The 19,087-nt window shown below is 37.8% G+C and overlaps 1 protein-coding gene across 1 annotated transcript in view; it reads right to left on the bottom strand.

Moving 5' to 3' along the window:
- CUBN (cubilin) overlaps window positions 1-19,087 on the bottom strand; it is a 142,519-nt gene that overhangs the window by 20,655 nt on the left and 102,777 nt on the right. The window contains exons 50-56 of the mRNA XM_080581470.1: window positions 18,045-18,251; window positions 14,742-14,891; window positions 13,754-13,875; window positions 11,686-11,911; window positions 9,321-9,508; window positions 6,848-7,004; window positions 5,095-5,244 (exon numbers count right to left, since the gene is read on the bottom strand). Of these exons, the coding sequence (XP_080437596.1) occupies window positions 5,095-5,244; window positions 6,848-7,004; window positions 9,321-9,508; window positions 11,686-11,911; window positions 13,754-13,875; window positions 14,742-14,891; window positions 18,045-18,251 (1,200 nt within the window). The remainder of the gene's footprint in view (window positions 1-5,094; window positions 5,245-6,847; window positions 7,005-9,320; window positions 9,509-11,685; window positions 11,912-13,753; window positions 13,876-14,741; window positions 14,892-18,044; window positions 18,252-19,087) is intronic.

Genomic DNA, 19,087 nt, shown 5'->3' with positions numbered 1-19,087 from the left:
TCAGATCTCTTTCTGAAAACATTTTGGAGAAAGGCATGATGAGAAATGGATTTCTCAGCAAAGCAAAGGTCCATAATACCCATCACAAGTTATTTTGAGTTGCTGCACTGGAAAGAATAAGATGGTTGACATGGGACTGCAGGCAAAAGGCTTAATTTCTGGCTTTGAATCGTCCTTGTTTGGGTCAATATCACTTATGATCTCTGAATCCTGGTGGGCAGGATAATTGTTTGATCTCTATCCTGTTCTCTATACTCTTGCTCACACTTTTGCTTAATTTCTTATCATACTAAAATGCATTATTCTGTAAATTCCCCACCCTCAGGTTCCTTTATCCTATCTCCTCATGTCATACTCCCAGCCTCTGAACATACTCAGCACATCAGCAGCAATACTTCTCTGTGGTTCATTTCCTCTAATTCTATCTTAGATAATTTCTAGTCCAATTTCTGCCCCTTGCACTACAATGGAACTGTTTTCATGAGTCTCCAGAGATCTTTTCTTAGCCAGATGTCAGACCCACATCCTCTTTGAGCTGACAGGCATTTTCCGCATAGCCAGCTCTGTTCTTCTTCATAAAACCTTGCCTATTAAGAGTTTTTGCTCATCCTTCTGGTATTACTGTATTCTCTTTCCTAATACATCCATGAAAATTCAATGAGGCATCTCCTCTCCTGTTGTCCTCTCTTTATCTCCACATTAGCGCTGTATAATCTCATTTACAAGGGCAGATAAAACTACTGGTTCTATGTTTATAACCACATAGGTCTTCTTCCCTCCTCCAGGCCTCTTTCTGTTCATACTATTTTTTTTTATTTTTTTACTTTTGTCTCTGAACAGAACCTCCAATAGGAGAGCTTTTTTTTCTCTCCTCGACTTCTCTGGCATTTTCTTTCTGGACAGCCTCATCATTTTGCCTGGCCTGATTAGATCCACATGTATGATTTGGATCTCTCTTGGTCTTCGCATCCAGGTTAGATGTAAATATTGTCAAGATATTCGTCCAGTTATTATCATAAAGATACACTCTTTCCTATCCTCCTGCGTGCCTGTGGCTCTCACCCAGGAAACAGTGATTTTCCAGCATGGCTACTGTACCATTTGCTCACTAGCCTTGCCAATATTTTTTCCAAATACTACTGCAGAGATCAATTACTTGGCCTGATGTTGTGAATATGTCCCTCTCTCTTTAAATTTCTGCACTTATTTGCATTCAAGGCCTTTTTATTGTCTATCTCCTCTCTATTTATCATCTCTTGGTACCTCTCAGCACTGATACATTGACTCCTGAATTCAAAGGTCACATGATAAAAGCTTCAGTTGTCCTTACATTTTGAAATATGACTTTGTGTTCTCTCTTTTCCATTTAGCAGGAATTTATTAGTAAAAAGTTCAGACCAGTCTCATTATTCTGCAAAAAATAATTTCTTTGATATGATACCAGCGATAAGACCTTGACCGCGTTTAGGCGCCTAACTTTCTGATCACTAAAAACAATGTCTTCTTCCAATTTTTCTGTCTATAGTCATAGATTCTGTTTCATTTTGCATTGGGGCAGAACCCTTCTTTCATTTAATGTTCAAAAAACTTAAAATAATGAGGGTTTGGTTGACAACTGTAGCATCTGGGATTTATGGTAATAGAAATATTAATTACTGATGTAGGAGAGTCATTAACATAGATGTATAGTCCTATGCAATATATTAACCACCTACATAGCACAAGATGCAATTTTGAAAGCAAGGAATTACATGTCTTTTACCTATGTCTTTCATATATATGTATATATATGTATATAATATATGTGTCTTTCAAAATAATCTATTGCAAAACGTCTATTTTCAGAATTGCCTAGTAACACCTCAGAAAGCAGATACAGGTGACTCCACAATGAAGCTGTGACCATATCTAGATTGCAAAATTACATTTGCTTTTTTTTGTTTGTTTGTTTAAACAAAAAAGTTATTAAAACATTTTTTCAGGTTGACATGGTATCCACACAATGCTGTTGCTTTGTATGGACAGAGAGTAAATACTACAGAATTCTAAAAGCAGATATTGGAGGAGGCCCACATCCATTTCCCCTAATTTTCCAACGTTTGGAACTCAGACTTTATTGGATCTTGTACCAGAAGAATATCACAGCCATTTAATAATACACTACCTATCCTGGAGCTACATTTGTAAGGAATTTCATCTGAACAATGACTACAAACAACAGAAGGATGTGATTAATTATTTCCTAGATATGACTAAATATAGATAAAGTTTTATGACTAATTCTAATGTTAGATTTGCGTAGACCTTTGATCCAAGGAGTAAGGACAGATGTACGACAATGTTGATCACTGTCACAGAAATGAGACAGAGAAAACAAATGCACTTCCATCTGTTTGGTTCTTTGTAAAATAACACAACAGTGTCGGACATTCAGAAGCAAAAAGCAACCTGTGCAGCTTCACAAAGTAGGCAAATTAAGAGAGATGTTCTGTAACCATGTCATTTGGTGCAGGAAAAGACATTTTTCAGGCTGCAAGGAAATCACAGAGATTAAGTCAAACTCATTTCACAGGGTTAATCTTGCCTATGTTTTGCTGACTAAATCTTAACTGTCATGTGTGAGCTACTGTTTATGGCTTCCTGTAATAGTCAACAGGTAAAGAGGGGCCTTCGGAAGGCAATTCAATCCACCTGTACAACACACTTGTCCTTGAGTTTAAAGCACTATCTTTTGCACTTCACTACAGGAGAAGATAAATCTAGGTGATAAATCTAAAATAGATGCCTATTTTCAGGACATCGATGTCAGACAAAAATAAATTTCCTACCTACCAGGAAGCAGACAATTTAGATTAAATTTTGATCACAAAATCAACAAATACGGTTTCCTCCACTTTGCTCTTGCTCTGAGTTGTTACTTGCTATATTTAGTGCTTAATACATATTTCATATTAGGTACACGCATGTCATGTTCGTTTGGTCCCAGATACTTACATAGTATCACTGCTGTGGGTTAGCAGCCTCATTTGGAGTTGTCCTTTATAATCAGAACAGGCATCTCACCATAACTGAAAACATAACTACCATACAGCAGAAATCTGTAACTAACCATGAAGTCATTCAATCGTGTAGCAATGTGTCACTGCGCTACAGCCAATTACTTTCCGCCTTCTAACTTTCTGGAAATGATATCTCAACCAGTTAAGTCAATGAGATATGTATGCCTTATAGGCATTATTTTAGATACTTCATTTCATTACTAAACAACCATGAAAAAAACAATTGGATTTCTTTTCAGAGGTCAAATAGGTAGTAAATTATGTTAATTGGAAATGTAGCTAAACTTTAAAAACCCAGTCCAGAACATCTGTACTAGTATGGTGAAGATTTTAAAGGCCACACTCAGCCACAAGCTAAGCAGGTGCAACGCTTCCTTGCATATGGAATAACTGGAAATGGTTTTAACAGATGCTGTCAAATATTGTCCTGCCTTTGCAAAAGAACTAAGGGAGTTCATGCTGAAAACCCCGAGGCACATGTGCTAAACAGATTCAGTGAGACTGATGAATAGAATACATTTTCACTTCTGCATGATAGTTTGCAAGATGGTGGTTTCAGTATTTTTTCCCATTTAAACCCATGCAATTTCTCTTTGTTATGGGGCTATATTTAAAGACTTTCTGAAAAAGATTAATAACTACTGGAAAGTGTCATACTTCCTCTTTTATAACCAGCTATCCTTTAGCTGATAACCAAAGTTCTTTCATGGCACTAAAGACTTCTGTTTTGTGTAGCCTATGGAAGCCAATAACAATAAAAGGGCAAACCTCCCTACAAGAAATAGAATACCTTTAATATTTTTTAGGTCTATGTTTATTATCATGTCTGTATCACTTGCCTCTTTGGTTTAACCTTTTCACTAATGAAAGCTTAAGTCCATTTATAAATTAACTGCATGTACAGACAGAATACAGATTAGTAATTTAATAATACAGATGTCAAAATAAGCATCATCTGATTCAACCTAATGTTTTAGTGTGTCTGCTGAATAATAATGCCTTCTATATGAATAAATTATGTAATTTTTGTGGATTACATTTCAAGTTGTTGGGTTTTTTAAAATCTTAAAGTAGCAGTTTGTACTGGGAGATGAACAAAATGCTTCAGATAATATCATAATATAATGAAATCTTTTTCTAAAACCTAAATTAAGTTTGGGCTACAATACCTTTGAATTCAAAACAGTTCAAAAACTTAAAATGAAAATAAAGGAAACCTATTTCTTTGTGATTTGATCTGAAGAAAAAATCAAATTATGCATCCCAGCTCAGTAACAAATTACTCAAAAATCTTTTTGTCAAGGTGACTTCAAGGGAACCAAATTAAGAGAGTCTCAAAATATATGATGCCATCCAAATAGTATGGACATACTGATTCCTTTTTTGTTTTAATGACATCTCCATCCATGAAAATTTGACCCTGTCAAAGTCAGGGAAGTTTAACCATCTGCACCAATAAGGCCAGATATTATATCTATTATTTATTGGCTAAATGGTACCAACACTGAAAATCTCAAGAGGGAATTTTGTTCACGGTAAAGTACGGGGTGACAACTTTTACAGTTTTTCAGATACTGTAGTCTTTCACCTAATTTCACTTTCAGATGTTTTTGCATTCTTGTATAACACCCAAGTGTATTTATATCCATTTTATCAGTTAGGGAAACAGACACACTGAAAAGCAAAACTGGCCTAAGATCAAGAAGATTATAAGAATCAATAGTTAAAAAAAGGCAGGAACAAACATACAAATTGGCCACAGTCCTTCCTATACTCCAACCATCTGGCAAATTCCCAGCTTCATTACTGCAAGATGCTCAGCAAGTGAGATACTCTATCTTCATTCTTCTGGAGGCCTTCGCTGACATAAAACTGACCCCATGCACACTCTCTCTGCAGATGTTTGCCAGTAAATAGTTTTTAGAATGGACCAGCAAATTAAACCATCAACCATTTTCCATGACAGAACACTTAAATGTTTTCAAGTAGGAAATTACATTCATGGCACATACTGAAATTACGAAGAACCAGTTACCTTCCAAGTGGAAAGTCTCAAACTCTAGGATCACCAGTGACTGTGGTCCCTGATCTATGATGTAACTGCAGTTCAAGTTGTTGTCATACTGACCGGGGTAGTTAGGAGAGACAATACGACCTTCAGGGCTGGTGAAATTTCTTCCGCATCCTGCAAACAGAAATAAATAAGACATGGTTAAAATCCAGGTGATAAGCTCATTTCCATTTGCAGTGTCAAACCCAATAATGTATGCAAGGACCTCATCTTAATGGATGATTCAGATGATCTGAGCCAGGGAGATTAATACAGATCATGATGGCAAAAGTAGGTCTTACACAAGCATATAGTAATGGTTTGGGGAAACACAGTGCCTTCCTGCTCACAGCACTTTCAGCCTCACATACCATTTTTGCGGGTCATGAATAAGACCAGACCATAGCCCCTCAGCCAACTCACCAGAAGGACACAGCACTGCTGTTCTTACGGGTTTGGAAGCTGCACATTTCACAGGCCCTGGGTACACTCAAATGTAGCTTAACTGGCTGTAGGTGAGAGGGCACATCAGCAATGTTGCCTCATTTGAAACTGCCTGTGTTAGCCCAAGTGGTAGCATTCTTGCTTCAGGGCTGATGGCCAGTAGCAGGGCCATCTCTGGGCTGTTTTGCTGTACACAGAGACAGGCCAGGTTTGCCACCTAGAACTACTCAAGCACACCATGCTGTTCATTTTCATGGAGCTCACTCTGATCCAAACAACCTTTACAACATGTCACCAGGGGTTTCTCTTTATTTTAAGCCTATGGTTTTATTTTACTAAGAATTATTATTATTATTTTTACTATTATTATTATTATATTAAACCTGTAGCTACAGGCTTAAAATAAAAGAGCTCAGTATGCAGTAAAATATTGGTGTAAGTTTAGAAACCGGCCTATGAAGCCTGTGATTGACTCCACTAGGAGGTTGCACTTCATTGTTAGTTGTTACTGACAATGTTAGTGCAGACATTATAAAAACAAAAGCCATTTCAGTTCAGGATTCTGTATACTTCCATAGTGTCTTCCACTAAGAATTTAATTTCTCATTGTTTTAATCTGAATCAAGCAAAAAGAAAATGTTTCCCTTTGGCAGCATCCTAAAAAAAATAAAATAAAATAACAGCCAGTGGCAATTGAGTACTACCTCCTACACTTCCAGTGGGTATGACCCTCACAAAGCACAAGCCATGGGGAAAGTAATGAGAGGCCCACCCAAGAAATGCCACTTGAACTATGTGAAATGCAAATACAACAAAGCAAAGCAAAAGCCTTGAACAGATGTTGAGAAGTCATCTCTCCTCCCGAGAGCAGTTTATGTGAAGAGCATGGGCTACACCATACACAGGAGAAATTACCATAGTGTGCTTTGAAAAGAAGACTAGAGATAAATTTCTAAATGAAGACCAGATCCTTTTTCCTTTTTAAAGAAGATTATGGCTTTTGCTTCCAAGTACTTCCATTAAAGAGAAAAAAAAATCTTACCACTTAAAGCCTATTTATTTCTTTTCAGCACACTGAAAAGGCAAAGATGGCTAAGAATAACTACAAAGTTAGAGCAGCATGGAGGATTTTCAGTGAGTCCCAAAACTGGGGCACACAGTGCTGCTGTTGTGTTCAGTAAGGGAATTCTTGTGTTCGAAACCTGGGCAGAGGCTTCAACACCTTTTTGGACTGAGGTCTGACTTGCTCATACAGACAAAACTAATCTGAAATGGAAGATTTTGTACCACTTACTGCTTATGAAAGATGCAGAGAAACCATGCCCGGGAGCATCCTGAGATTGAAAAACTGTAGTTATCACATTGCTTGGAGCAACAACAGGGGCAGGAGCTGAACTTCCACATCCTGTGGTTAACAAAGCTTCTTCTTCTTCATCATTTCCTCTCCACACCTGACAAGGCCAGATTGGAAATGGTTTAGTGCTTTCAAAGCCCATGTAGTCTGTGGGAACCAATTACCATGAATTCCATATATAGTTAGTTGTTCTTCCAATAGACTTAAGGTCTCTCTCATCTCTCACTAAAACTTAGTTGTCTACACTGGAGCTATTCACTCTGTTCACTTTAGAGTCAGTGGAGACAAAAAGACTTCTCCAAGGAGTGAATCATAGAATAATGTGGGCTCCCAGGGATCCCTGAAGGGCATCTGGATGCCACTTGCTCCAACCCTTGCTGAGAGCAGGGCCAACTTAAATCAAGTCCCAGGAACTAGAGAAAAATATTTTATGCACGTCATTACCTACCTCCATTTTGTCTCTGCTATCTCCACACTCTCTATGAGTATGAATATCAGTATAAACAATGAATTATGCAATCCTTGTGCTATTCATAAGTCAATAAAAAACAAAGGTAATGTAGAAGCACAAGAAGATCTGGGTCCTTATCCTTAATATCTAGCGTTGCTAGTCAAAAATGATTCCAGGTTTTATTATGTTGGATTCACTTGTTCAGTGACAAGTATAAAATGATGGAAAGGGTTAAAAATTAAGTATTCACAAAAATTAATAAAAAATTATTATTTTTAAAAAATATTACTTCAACTGTATCAATAGCCAATTTCAGTTCAATCAAACTGTGCATTCAAGAAGCACATGCATGCTTAAGTAGTCGTTCAAGTGAAACCCACTTCACGTAATTATTTAAACATGTACTTGAGGTTCACAGTTTAAGCACTGAATTTTGCCACGCGCATAAAATGAAGCACAGGCATAAATGTTTGAAGTTTGAGTGCTTAAATCATTTCCTGAATCAGGATGTTTATTGCCAAGGATTTGAAACTTATGCTTTAAGAAAAAAAGCAAAAGGGATTTACTGTAATAATAAATTTATTTTTCATCAATGTGTTTAAATTGTTTTTGATTGCCTTGTATACCAAAAATATATGAAAAATAAATAATATTTCATTTTTAAGTTAATGTGTTTGAAATAAGTCTGACTGGAACTAAAACAACCATATGAAATTCTGATTGCTATAAGAGATCATCCTATAGAAAGGGTTAGCCAAGGGTTAGTCTGTAAGTGTAAGCATATGAATACCCTCATTCATCTGGCCAGGTGTGAGAGGCAACGGATGCTCACAGGATTAATACGAACAGTCCATGGCCTGTTCAAGGTTTTGCAAAGTCACTATTGATTTGGGATTTCTCTTTTTCAGCTGCTCAGCTTGGAGTGAATATGAGAAACTTACCCCTGTTCAGCACTTTTGCATATCCAGACACCTTCATACATCTCAAATGGGACATTCAGAAATGGAGGTGAACATCACCAAAAACTGCAGGTTTGTCTCTAAGGACAAAATCTCCAATTGATATAGTTTTGCCCACACTATTTAGGACAGTTCAGAAATTTGAATTTAAAGCACCTTTATTGGGTAATATTAAGACTTTTATACTACCAAAACTTTATTGTAATATATTACAGCGGTTAATCAGTGGAGCAGGCTATGAAAAGACAAATCTGTTCTTTTTTTTTTTTCTACAACCTTCAAAAATGAGTGCAAGTGAAGTTTGTAAGTTACTAGTTGTAGGTCAGATGTAAAGCTGCTCAAGTCTTCCTACATGTTGTCAAATTATGTTTGCCCTTTATTGCAAGTGGGAGTTGTACTGCTGTGGAGAAAATGTGCACAAAAACATTGTGAACAGATGCCAAATGCCTGAGAAAAAAGTAACAGTGTGAAAAATTCAAAGCATGTCCACTCCATTCTACTGCTTTGAAAACAAGTGGCTCTTGACAACCTATGATAAAATGCAATCTTTGTTGTTTGAAATAAATAAAAAAAAAAATAATAAATAAGGATTAGAACAATTTGGACAGCTTAGAAATTTTGTAGACGTATAGTGTCACATTCCTGTTTTATTACTCATCGGAATAATTGAAAAGGTCTTTTCACTGCAGTAACTTTTCTCATTATTTCCTGTTTCTGAATCAAATGTAGTTTTCTCATGTTTGTCTTTTTGGGGGCAGTATGTAAGGGGAGGGGTCCCTGCTGGAGGTGGAGCCCCAAGTGCTGCTAAAAATTAAAAACATATACAAGCCTGTTCTCAAAGCATACAGGAAATTGACTGTATTGGTAGAAGGACTCCATTGTAAATAACCTGATTTTTTTTTTGTCTTGACATCTTAACCATGACACAATTGTAAAACAAAATTCTGGAATGATGACTTCTTACAGCACTGCGCTGCTGATCTCATGCCAACAATCATTTTACCTTCACATAACTGCTCTGGCAGCTTCCATCACTATCTGGGATCTGGAAGTTATTGTGGAAGTTCATCTCCAAGTGTTTGCTTTCATGCGTAATGATGGTCCACATGCATCTGGTGTTCACAGGAAAATTTTGAGGCCAATGAGGAGACTTGATCGTACCGCTATCTGAATGAAGGATTCCACCACATCCTGGAAAAATGAGCAATGGGTGGGAGAAGTGTTCAAATATTTCATGTTGGTGCTCTCAGAGAACTTAGCTTTGAATGGCCACTTACTTCTGAGGCTCTGAGACTGAGAGAACAGAAGCCCCAGCACACGTTCGTACCCATCGTTTGATTAATTTCCCTTCTCCCTACCCTGCAGCAGGGAGGGTACTACACTCCAGAAAAGGTCTCTCCTTGCACTTCACTTTCTTTTCTTCACAAGTTCTTTCTCCCTGCCGTTTTATACCCTTTTGCTCTGGTCCATCAATATGCCCCTGACAATGAGATGTGGGTATTGCTCACATAAAGGGTAAGCATTAATGAGGAGCTTCTCCTGAGACTATGCTGGTTCCCTCCTGCACAACACAGCATGAACATCATGACTGACAGCCATTCATAAAAGTACCCTGGGGGGGAAAAAAATATACTGCCAATTTTTTTCATTTTCTCACTCCACAAAATGCGAATATTGCAGTTCCACATGTGAATCTACTCAAGCTACATCCGTTCACCCAGATCAAAATAGTGACTTCTCCCCAGCCCAGGCAGCCCTGTGGATCTCAGTAGGATTATGGAGAGGGCTAAAAAACATGCCTTTAAAAATTGTTAACAGATTCATTTATAAAGGGGAATAGCTGGTCATGTCTCTGTGGCAGCTCATGTTCTCATATGTAATAAGCTGAGTTAATTTGAAACATGCTTGCAAATACCCTGCCAAGAATAATTTACTAGAGCTATGCGTACAGTACAAGCAACCTATTATTATTTCAGAGATGAAATAGTAAAAGCACGAATAAAGAAAAAAGAAAAAGAAAAAAAGCTTTATAATCTACTTTTTTCCCCTCAATTAAAAAATATGTATTAGCTTTAAAATATTTTATTTTTTCATTGCTCTGTGTTAGATAGTGGCAATTGCGTTTAGAAGGATATGAAACCAAGTTTTGTTCACACATGTAAAATGTAAACCCCCAGTTTCTTAGTGGACAAATGAGAAGAAAGCTAAGGGAAGGAAACAACGTATGTTAAAAAAAAAAAAAAAGAGAGAGAGAGAGAAAGAAATCTTGGAAATCTCAGAGAGAATACCAACTATGCACATAGTATGTTTATGCCAGTGCCTATTATGTCATTGAAGAGTGGCCCTCCTTTTAAATGAAATCCCAGTGGAAATGTGTCAAAACCTGCTTAGGTGACAGTGTATATTCACGCAAGCACAAACTATCAGTACATTTAAGAAGACACTCCCTCACACCAGGAAGTTACCAATATTCAGTTCAGGCATTTTAATTGGCTGTGTGTACTGCTAGATAATTAACTGATGGAAAGCTGCTCAGCATCAGTCAGAAGGATTACAACTGGAGGTGACACTGGTGGATGCACTGCCAGCTCTGTGCTGAAGTAGGATGATGCCATGAATTCTGCCCTGATGCCATGAATTCTGCCCTGCCACCAGCCAGCAAATCTACACTTGCAGTTAGCCACCTCCTGAAGGACAGTGTGCAGATGGTGAACTACCTTAATTGTTGTTGTCGTGGTTTTTTTTTTTTTTGTTTTTTGTTTTTGTTTTTTATCCAAAGAGATGATAATTTCAACAGAGGGAAGGTAGCACCTTGAAATGTACCCATTTAATCCTGCATGCATACCACCTTCAAAAGAGTACCAACATCACTAAAGTAGAAGAGTCTTAAGGTTGCTGAGTCACATGTGCTCTTTGAGAAACTCTGTCTGGCCCTCTGTTTTGCAACTCACTTCTTTCTAGTTTTAGGTGTTTAAATCAAATCAAACTGTGAAACAAATATTAGTTGAGAAATTAAATTTCTCATAGTTACTGACAATAGATACCACTGCTGGGAAGATAATGAGCATGGTATCAATTTACAGACATCAAGAACTGCCCGTAGAAGGCTTATAAAGTACAAAATCTTTCCAAATTTTATTTCTTTGTGTGAGATCAGACAACACTGGTTTAATATGTGACTTTTATAGTACTGGCTTCTCTCAGGAATGCTGAAGATATTGACAGGTATTCCTTTTGTTCTGGAATATAAACTTTGTTCTGGAATATAAAGAGAAGGAATCCTGTTTCATTTTCTAGTTGAAAAGTGCTGGGTAGATATGATGTACTGCAGTGTTAGACCAGACAAAACAGAATAGTTTTTCTCTTACCTAGAGATTCTGCTGTCCACGTTGCATAAAAGCCACCTCCTTGAATTGAATGGTCAGAATTAAAGATAACAACTAACTTGCTGGAACCAGACCGAATGGTCCCAGGGGACGTGTTTCCACAATATTTTCCTATGGCAGGAGAGCCAGGAGAGCCACCATTCAGGATAGTAACAGAGTCCCACTTACAAAGTGAATGATTTTCAACGTGGAAGGCTGTAAAAGTAAGCTGCAAAATACAAAAGCAGCATTTAGGGCCTAGCACCAGCCACACAGGTGGAGGGTTTAGAACAATTCCCATCAGTTCCCGTAGCCATCCTACACAGTGATTTTCGGGTATGATCAGAGGTCTGACCCTGACTTCATTTTCCTTTCCTGCAAGTGTTGCGTGGAGTCTTGCTGCTATAAATAACAGCAGTTACTTAGCACGAAGGCAGAAATGAAAGAGAAACACTCAGGTTCAAAATTGGCAACACTGAGATTTAACCATATGGTTGAAGTTCAGTGTGTTTCAGAACTGTCTTGAATATGTACAAGTGCTGAACTACACTCCTGCTCTCTCACGGCTTCTCATTATGGAATTATAAGTAGCTATGTAAGCAGGAAGATAAGCATTTTTTTCTCATATTATTTTGCATCAGAATACTTAAAAGTTGCTAAAAATAATGTTAGTTGCTATTAAATCTGAGAGAAATATTTGCGTGGTTGGTTCTGTGGGCCTGAATGCATCACACAAATAGATTGGGCTGGAGAGGCAGCTACTGCCCCTATCTCCTTCCCACACTGATAATATTTGTCCTTGGAGCGATATGACCACAGGTGGGATTTCCAGTTCACACATTTAGATTGCCAATTCAGTAGACTCCTGGATTTGTTGATATTGCAATATTGGTGTTCACTAATGACTGCCTGGCCCTCTTCCAATTAGTATTTTTTTTTTTGCCAGTTCCGGGATTGGGATCTTCGTGGAAAAGTTTAGCAAATACATAGTACGTCTTCCAGTAACTTTTACATCTATTCTTTTCCAAAAGAGCTCTACCTGAGGCAAAGACCAAATATAAATTTATCTCAAATGGTTTAAGTTTGGAACTTTACCAGCAACTGAAACTGATAGCTTATACCAGAAAAGGTTAGTTTGCCTTCACTGAGGGGGCTGCTACTCAGTCTTTTGAAAACAGAAATTTAAGATTAGTTCTGCTTTAAAGAAATTTCTGGATTAAATAGAACTTTTGTGTTCTACTAAGATCTTCCTGTATTCCCTATAAATAAGCAAATACCTATTCAGTTATCAAAATGTCATGCAACAGAACAATTAGGACTGTGGATTTGCACTTCAAAGAAATTCCCCTGTAGCTGTAAATAAAGAAAACATGACAGGGAAAATAGTGAAAATCTGCAACGTGTTTTTACAAAATTGCTTTTCAGATTCATTTATTTATTTTTGCCTAGACCTCAAATATCACTATCTAGAGTTGTTTTCCAAGGGATCAGTCAAATAATTCAGTAAGTGAAGTTTAGCACTGCTTTAAAGGTGCTTAGATTGGTCTCTCAGCAGTGTGGCTCAAGGAAGTGGCACCTCAGGCAGCTCATTTTTAGTTATTAGGATATAAGGGTGCTGTCTCATTGATGTAAGTTGTACAAGCAATTATATTGTCTTCTAGACTTGCCATTAAGACCCAAAAGTAACTTTCCAGTGTCTTGTAACTATTCTGCAGAGATGCAAACACATCATGCATCAGGTTATTCTCATGATATTGACAATATCCATGTGCATCTAATAACATGAGTTATTTTAATTTTCTTATACAGAGAAAGTCATCCTTTTAAAGTAGAAATCATTGTTATGGCTTGAGGTTAAATTAGATAGGGATCTTTCTATTTTCTAAAAAGCACAATCTAGGTCGGTTGCTTTATCTTTGTTTCTCCCTCTTCCTTAGAAAAGGCTGATGGGGAGATTTTTAATTCTTTCACATTTCTTATTTTCCAAATTGTTTCGAACCTCTTCCTCAAGATTCAGAGGGTGTTTCCTCACATTGCCAGTTGCACACACAATCATGGCATTTTTACTCACAGTGATGGTTGCACCTTCAGGGGCTTCCAACAACCAGGAGCAGTGATTCAGGTTGCTGTATGGCTCTGGGTAGTTAGGACTCGAGATAACTCCCCTTTCACCTGACTGTATACCACCACAAGCTGAAGACAAAAAATAAATTTTCAGTACACTTTAGGAACTGAACACCACAAGCAAATGACTGGACTATTATTCAGCTTGAAACAGTACTAAAATATATTCAAGTTGGACTGATATAGGTAAGAATGAAAAAATTATCAGGGAAAGTCCAAGTCTTAAAACCTTTGACATTGAATAACTGAGTAAACAGATGGAATGACCTTGAGAGTTCATATTTTTTTCTGACACTTAATATAGCTCTGCAAAACCTTTGCCAGTTAACATGTACAGCTGCTTCTTCTGCCATATCGTCTATTCATTTATCTCAGACTCCTAAGCAAACTGGTGCCATTCTTGGACCAACACAATTAAGTGAAAAAGTTGCTGATGTGTCTAGATAAGCACCAAGGCTAAATTCAGCTGTGACAGGAAGAATAGTTGTGCTGGCCTGTAAATGGCAAAGTGGTGTAATTTGCACTGATATGGCTCTAAGTGGATTTCAAAATGAGTGCAAAGGTTCAAGCAGCAGAATGCATCTGAGCCATGCTAGCAGTCTGGAGCCTGTTTGAAGTAAGTCAAACTTGGCTGGTGTTACCTGCTACATCCCTATTCCCAAGAGCAACCAGCTGTTCTGAGTGTTGCAGTGCATTGCAAAAACTCAAATGTGGTTCAGGGAATGGAAACAGAGAGACAGAAAATAAATCTGAAAGTTAATTGCTAGCATATGTTTGTTTTAGATGGATATAAATAGTGGCAGGAACTGTGTAACTTCTGAGGACCACTTTGGGAGCTGATCCCATAGTATGAATTCTCAGTGTCACCAAATGAATGCCAGCATTCCCCAGTAGTGCCTCAGTCATCAAGGGCAATAGTCTATCGAGCCATTTACCTTCAAACGTGTAGCGGGCCCAGAATCCTTTATCTTCTGCATTTTCATCGCTTATAAAGTGTACCCAAATCCGGGGGGCAGCTATTACTAGTGGCACTGATGGTGCAGCCTGACCACAGAGTTTGGCTATTAGCTCTCCATCAGCATCCCCTGAGCAAAGAAAGAGAACATACACTTTTTGAATCCTAAAACAGCTACAATAATGTAAAAGAATACATAGGGGAAACATGCATTTCATTTCATCTAGAAAACAAAGAAAAGTGTATATCACACAATACTATCTGATTGTTGCATGTATTGGTGGAGTGCTGCAGTTCATTGGTGGCATCTCTTCATTGATAGAGTTCTCTTCAATGCTGTATTAACTATCCTTCTAATACCATGGGCTGCTTTTCTCCTGTCCCTGCCATGCTGCACATCTTTGTTTAACATGACCCATCAGTCCTGAAAACACAGCAACTGATCTACAGCAGTTTTGGGGCAGAATGGTGGGAAGAGATGGCCTGAAGACCTAATTGCATGGAAGCCCATCGAGCCTGTGTTCATGGCATCCTCATTAAGGTCAACACAGATTTTGAGCTTTCTACTATGTAGAGATGTGTTTCATCCATGAACAAGCTGTCACTGCTGTATTAATCATGGGCATCTCTTTCCCAGTGAGCTGTACACACTGTTCTGTGTATGGCAAAACAAACAAACAAAAAACCAAACCAAAACAACAACAAAAAAAACATGCTGTCATTTGCTCAAATCATTGAAACCTAAAAAGAAAGCATAACACACAGAGTTGCACTTCCATGATGCTGTATGTTTTTTCATGTTGCTGAAAGCTCTTATTCCATCATGTTGGTAGAATAACAGTTTCTGTTTATTACTGACATATGCTCAGGAGAAGGAAAATAAGCGTAATAGTATTCCTCAAGACATGCAGGCAATGCCGTTCCTAAATCTGCTTGTCTAGTATCTGCAGTGTGCTAGTCTTAAAAGTATCTCTCTGTTCAAAAGCAACTCCTAGCTCTGTGCCAAGTATCAGTGTGTTCTTGCAAAGAAGGCAGGAGACCAGGAAGTAGAAATTTGGGGCAGTCTTCTAAGCTCAAGCATGATTCTTCCAAGTAGCATGGCTGAATAGCTTCATCCTTCAGTCATATACAGTGACACAGCCCACCATTTGAAATGCCTTGAGCCCCAGGGATAAAAGATAACATATAAAGGAATTCTATTTAAGAAAATTACACAGAGAAGTGATGAAACCTATCTTGTTAACGTGCACTAGAAATGATACTGAGCTGTACAAGCAGAAGACATTCACGGTAAAATATGGTTTGGGGAAAAATTATAACTACTTTGAGCATTAAGAGATGAAGTGTACTTTTTTGCACTTCGATCACTTTTGGGAAGTGACTGACTACATGACTTGTGTAATCAAGGTTATTCAGTTTGTACAGCATGAAAGTGTCTGGACACCAATTACTGCTTTCACAAATAGCTAGTTGGCCACAGATGTAGACTATTAATAAACAGAAAGTGTAAACAGAAGACCTTGTTGTGCCACAGGATTTGTTTCCAACTGAAAGGAATGGTCTGAAAGACAAAATCAAGAGTCTTCTGCAAAAGCCAAAGAACTCTCTCCTGAACCCAACAGTTAGGTGCATATTTAGCTGTGGCAATATGTTCAGCTGTAGCACCATGTGCAAACTACACATGGATGATAACCTAACTTCATATAAAGCTTTATGCTAACAAATTTGAAATATTAGTTTTCTCTTTTTGGTTTAAGTATTTCTCAATTAATACATAAAGTCAATTCTGTCCTTCCCTCCCACCCCCATACAGTACAATTAAGTGTGTTGTATAGGTAATTCAGTAATTCAAAAGAACTTTACACACCTCAGCTTCACATGGGTTTCCCAGGTAACTTCCTGCTGAATTGAACCTTTCCCCAAATTCACATCTGCCGTGTTGGGAGTCTCAAACAGCACCTATCTGAGTTTCCTGATATTCTGCACCATCTGTATCTCATTGCTTACTGCAAGGAACTTGTCATCATATGGAGCAGTATTAGGGCATTCTGCCTATGACATGAGGCTGCTCTTGGGAAATTGCAGTTCCATTAGTATGGCCAAAATGTGCATTACTATTTAGAAGACAAAATTGCAGAGCAAAATAAGACTGCCTTTTTTCTTCTTTCTTTTGATTGTATTGCCTGAAGGCCTATGGTTCACAGTAAAGTGAGGGTAGTGGGAACAGGTGAGTAAATAATCAGATATATTTTATTAAAAGTTATTCTGAATTTTCTTTTGATTATTTCCCAGTTCCAGTGCATATGTGGGAAGGAATTGTTAGGCTATGCAGCAATGCATGCTTTGGCTCTGTACATGACAAACTGATGAGATGCAACCAAGTGCTCTCATTCTAATGAATGCATATGAGTACGTAACAGATTCTTGCTCTCAAACCCCCACCTTTCAGAAACAATTTCCTGGTAAATTAGAACCTGCTCTCACTGGGACTTTCCGATTCATCCTTTCAGTGAAGAAGACAGCTGGAGCTTTCATACTACACTTGGCATTAGCTGAGCAATTTTCATATGACATTTCCAGTTGCTTGTTATTGCAGATAGCTAAAGATTCTCGGACATGCAGAGATATTACTGGTGCATCAGTCCTGTGATTGCTCTTACTTTTAAATGCTTCGTTCTGTATTTAGTGATCCAGTATCACAGGAAATAGGAATTTGTTTTTGGAGAAACATCTCATAGAGTACAAAAGTGGGGAATGCAGAACATATGAATAATTAAAGCATTCTTTAACCCACTCCTGCTGTCCCTGGAGATATCTTAGGAGCAGGGAGAAAATGGGCTGTAAATGAAATAAACTGTTGTTATGACTTCTGCCTGGCTGCATTCTTTCAAGGGATTTGAGGTGAAATTCATATTGTCCCTTGTAAAGAGAGAGTCAGGTATGTATGGCAATCCCCACAGAATAATTTATACCCCAAAGATTTATGCGCCACTTTTGCATTTTCTCCCCTGAAAGAGCGACCAGATCTGTGCACTGATTGCAATGTCAGTAAAATCCCACCCCTGGGCTAGGAGGCAACATGGAAGGCATGCATATGGACACTCTTTCAAATGGACAAACCCTACAACAATCAGGCTCTGCAAATATATATGAATATAACTATTTATAATTAAATAATATTTACAAATACAAATATATTCATAAATAAATATATATGAACAAACACAGTTGCACAACCAGAAGCTTGATAAGCTTAATCCATTCTGCTGCTGAACATACAAACCTATTCGTAACTCGACATAGTCGTACTGGCAGTCCTGGTGATGTTCCAGGTGGAAATCCTCAAAAGAGATATATATGGATGAATTGTGATGGGAGGGATTTTCAATGGTCCATTCACAGTTCAGCCTGTTTGTGTAATTCTTGATACCATCATAACCAGGAGAAGAGAAATTCCCACCTGTATATCCCATCAGAGTTCCACCACACACTGCAGAAACAATATAATTTATTTTAAAATAGTAACAATTCTTGTACGAATGGAACTCCTGTCCCTGTTCATTTTGATATGTTCGTATCAGCAAGGACATGTACTGATTAGATCAAAAGTTGTTCTACCTTTTTCCTTTTTTATAATTTACTGCTGTATACAAGAGAATTCTTGCCTAGCATCCTGGAAATTATTTGGCAAGTCTTTGAAAACACGTATAAAATGAAGAAATAAAGATTATTCATAGTACCAAAATATTTCAACAACACCATCAATAAAACAAGTGTTATTTAACTTTCTGAAAAAATCCCATCGCAGCTCCAATTAGATATTGCTCAGCCCTACCCATTACCTAATTCTAAACTCAAGAGAAGATTTTTCTGGAACATACCCTCAAGAGTAGTACACTCATGCTACATTAGAATGCATGTGGGGGGAACAAATCAAGTTGGAAAGACTCAAGATTGTAGTAGTAGGGCTCTGCCAACTATATCCTCCCTGGTGGATGAGCTTGCAAAAGTAGGTTAGCAGCACTCTTTCACAAGATACAGTAAATTATTTACCCCCCTGAGTAATAAGGAAACACTTGAATTATTCAAGTTGTCTGTGGCACTATGCCTTTTGGATCTCCTCATGGAATAAACCCACTTCAGTCCATCTCTTACTAAAGACTAAGTACAAAACAATAAATCAGTAGTAAGAGTAAGGACTGTGATCCATAACAGAGGTTGTTCTTTTCATTTGAAGTCCCTAACTCCAAGAATTTCCCATTTTTTCAAGTCTTTTCACCTAATTAAAGATGTGACATACTCCTATCTGGCAACTTAAGAGAGAGA

This window comes from Anser brachyrhynchus (genome assembly GCF_964034855.1).
Source record: "Anser brachyrhynchus genome assembly, chromosome: 2".
Lineage (NCBI taxonomy): Eukaryota > Metazoa > Chordata > Aves > Anseriformes > Anatidae > Anser > Anser brachyrhynchus.
Note: the sequence above shows the minus strand (reverse complement) of the source record. Positions and strands in the feature narration are given on the sequence as shown.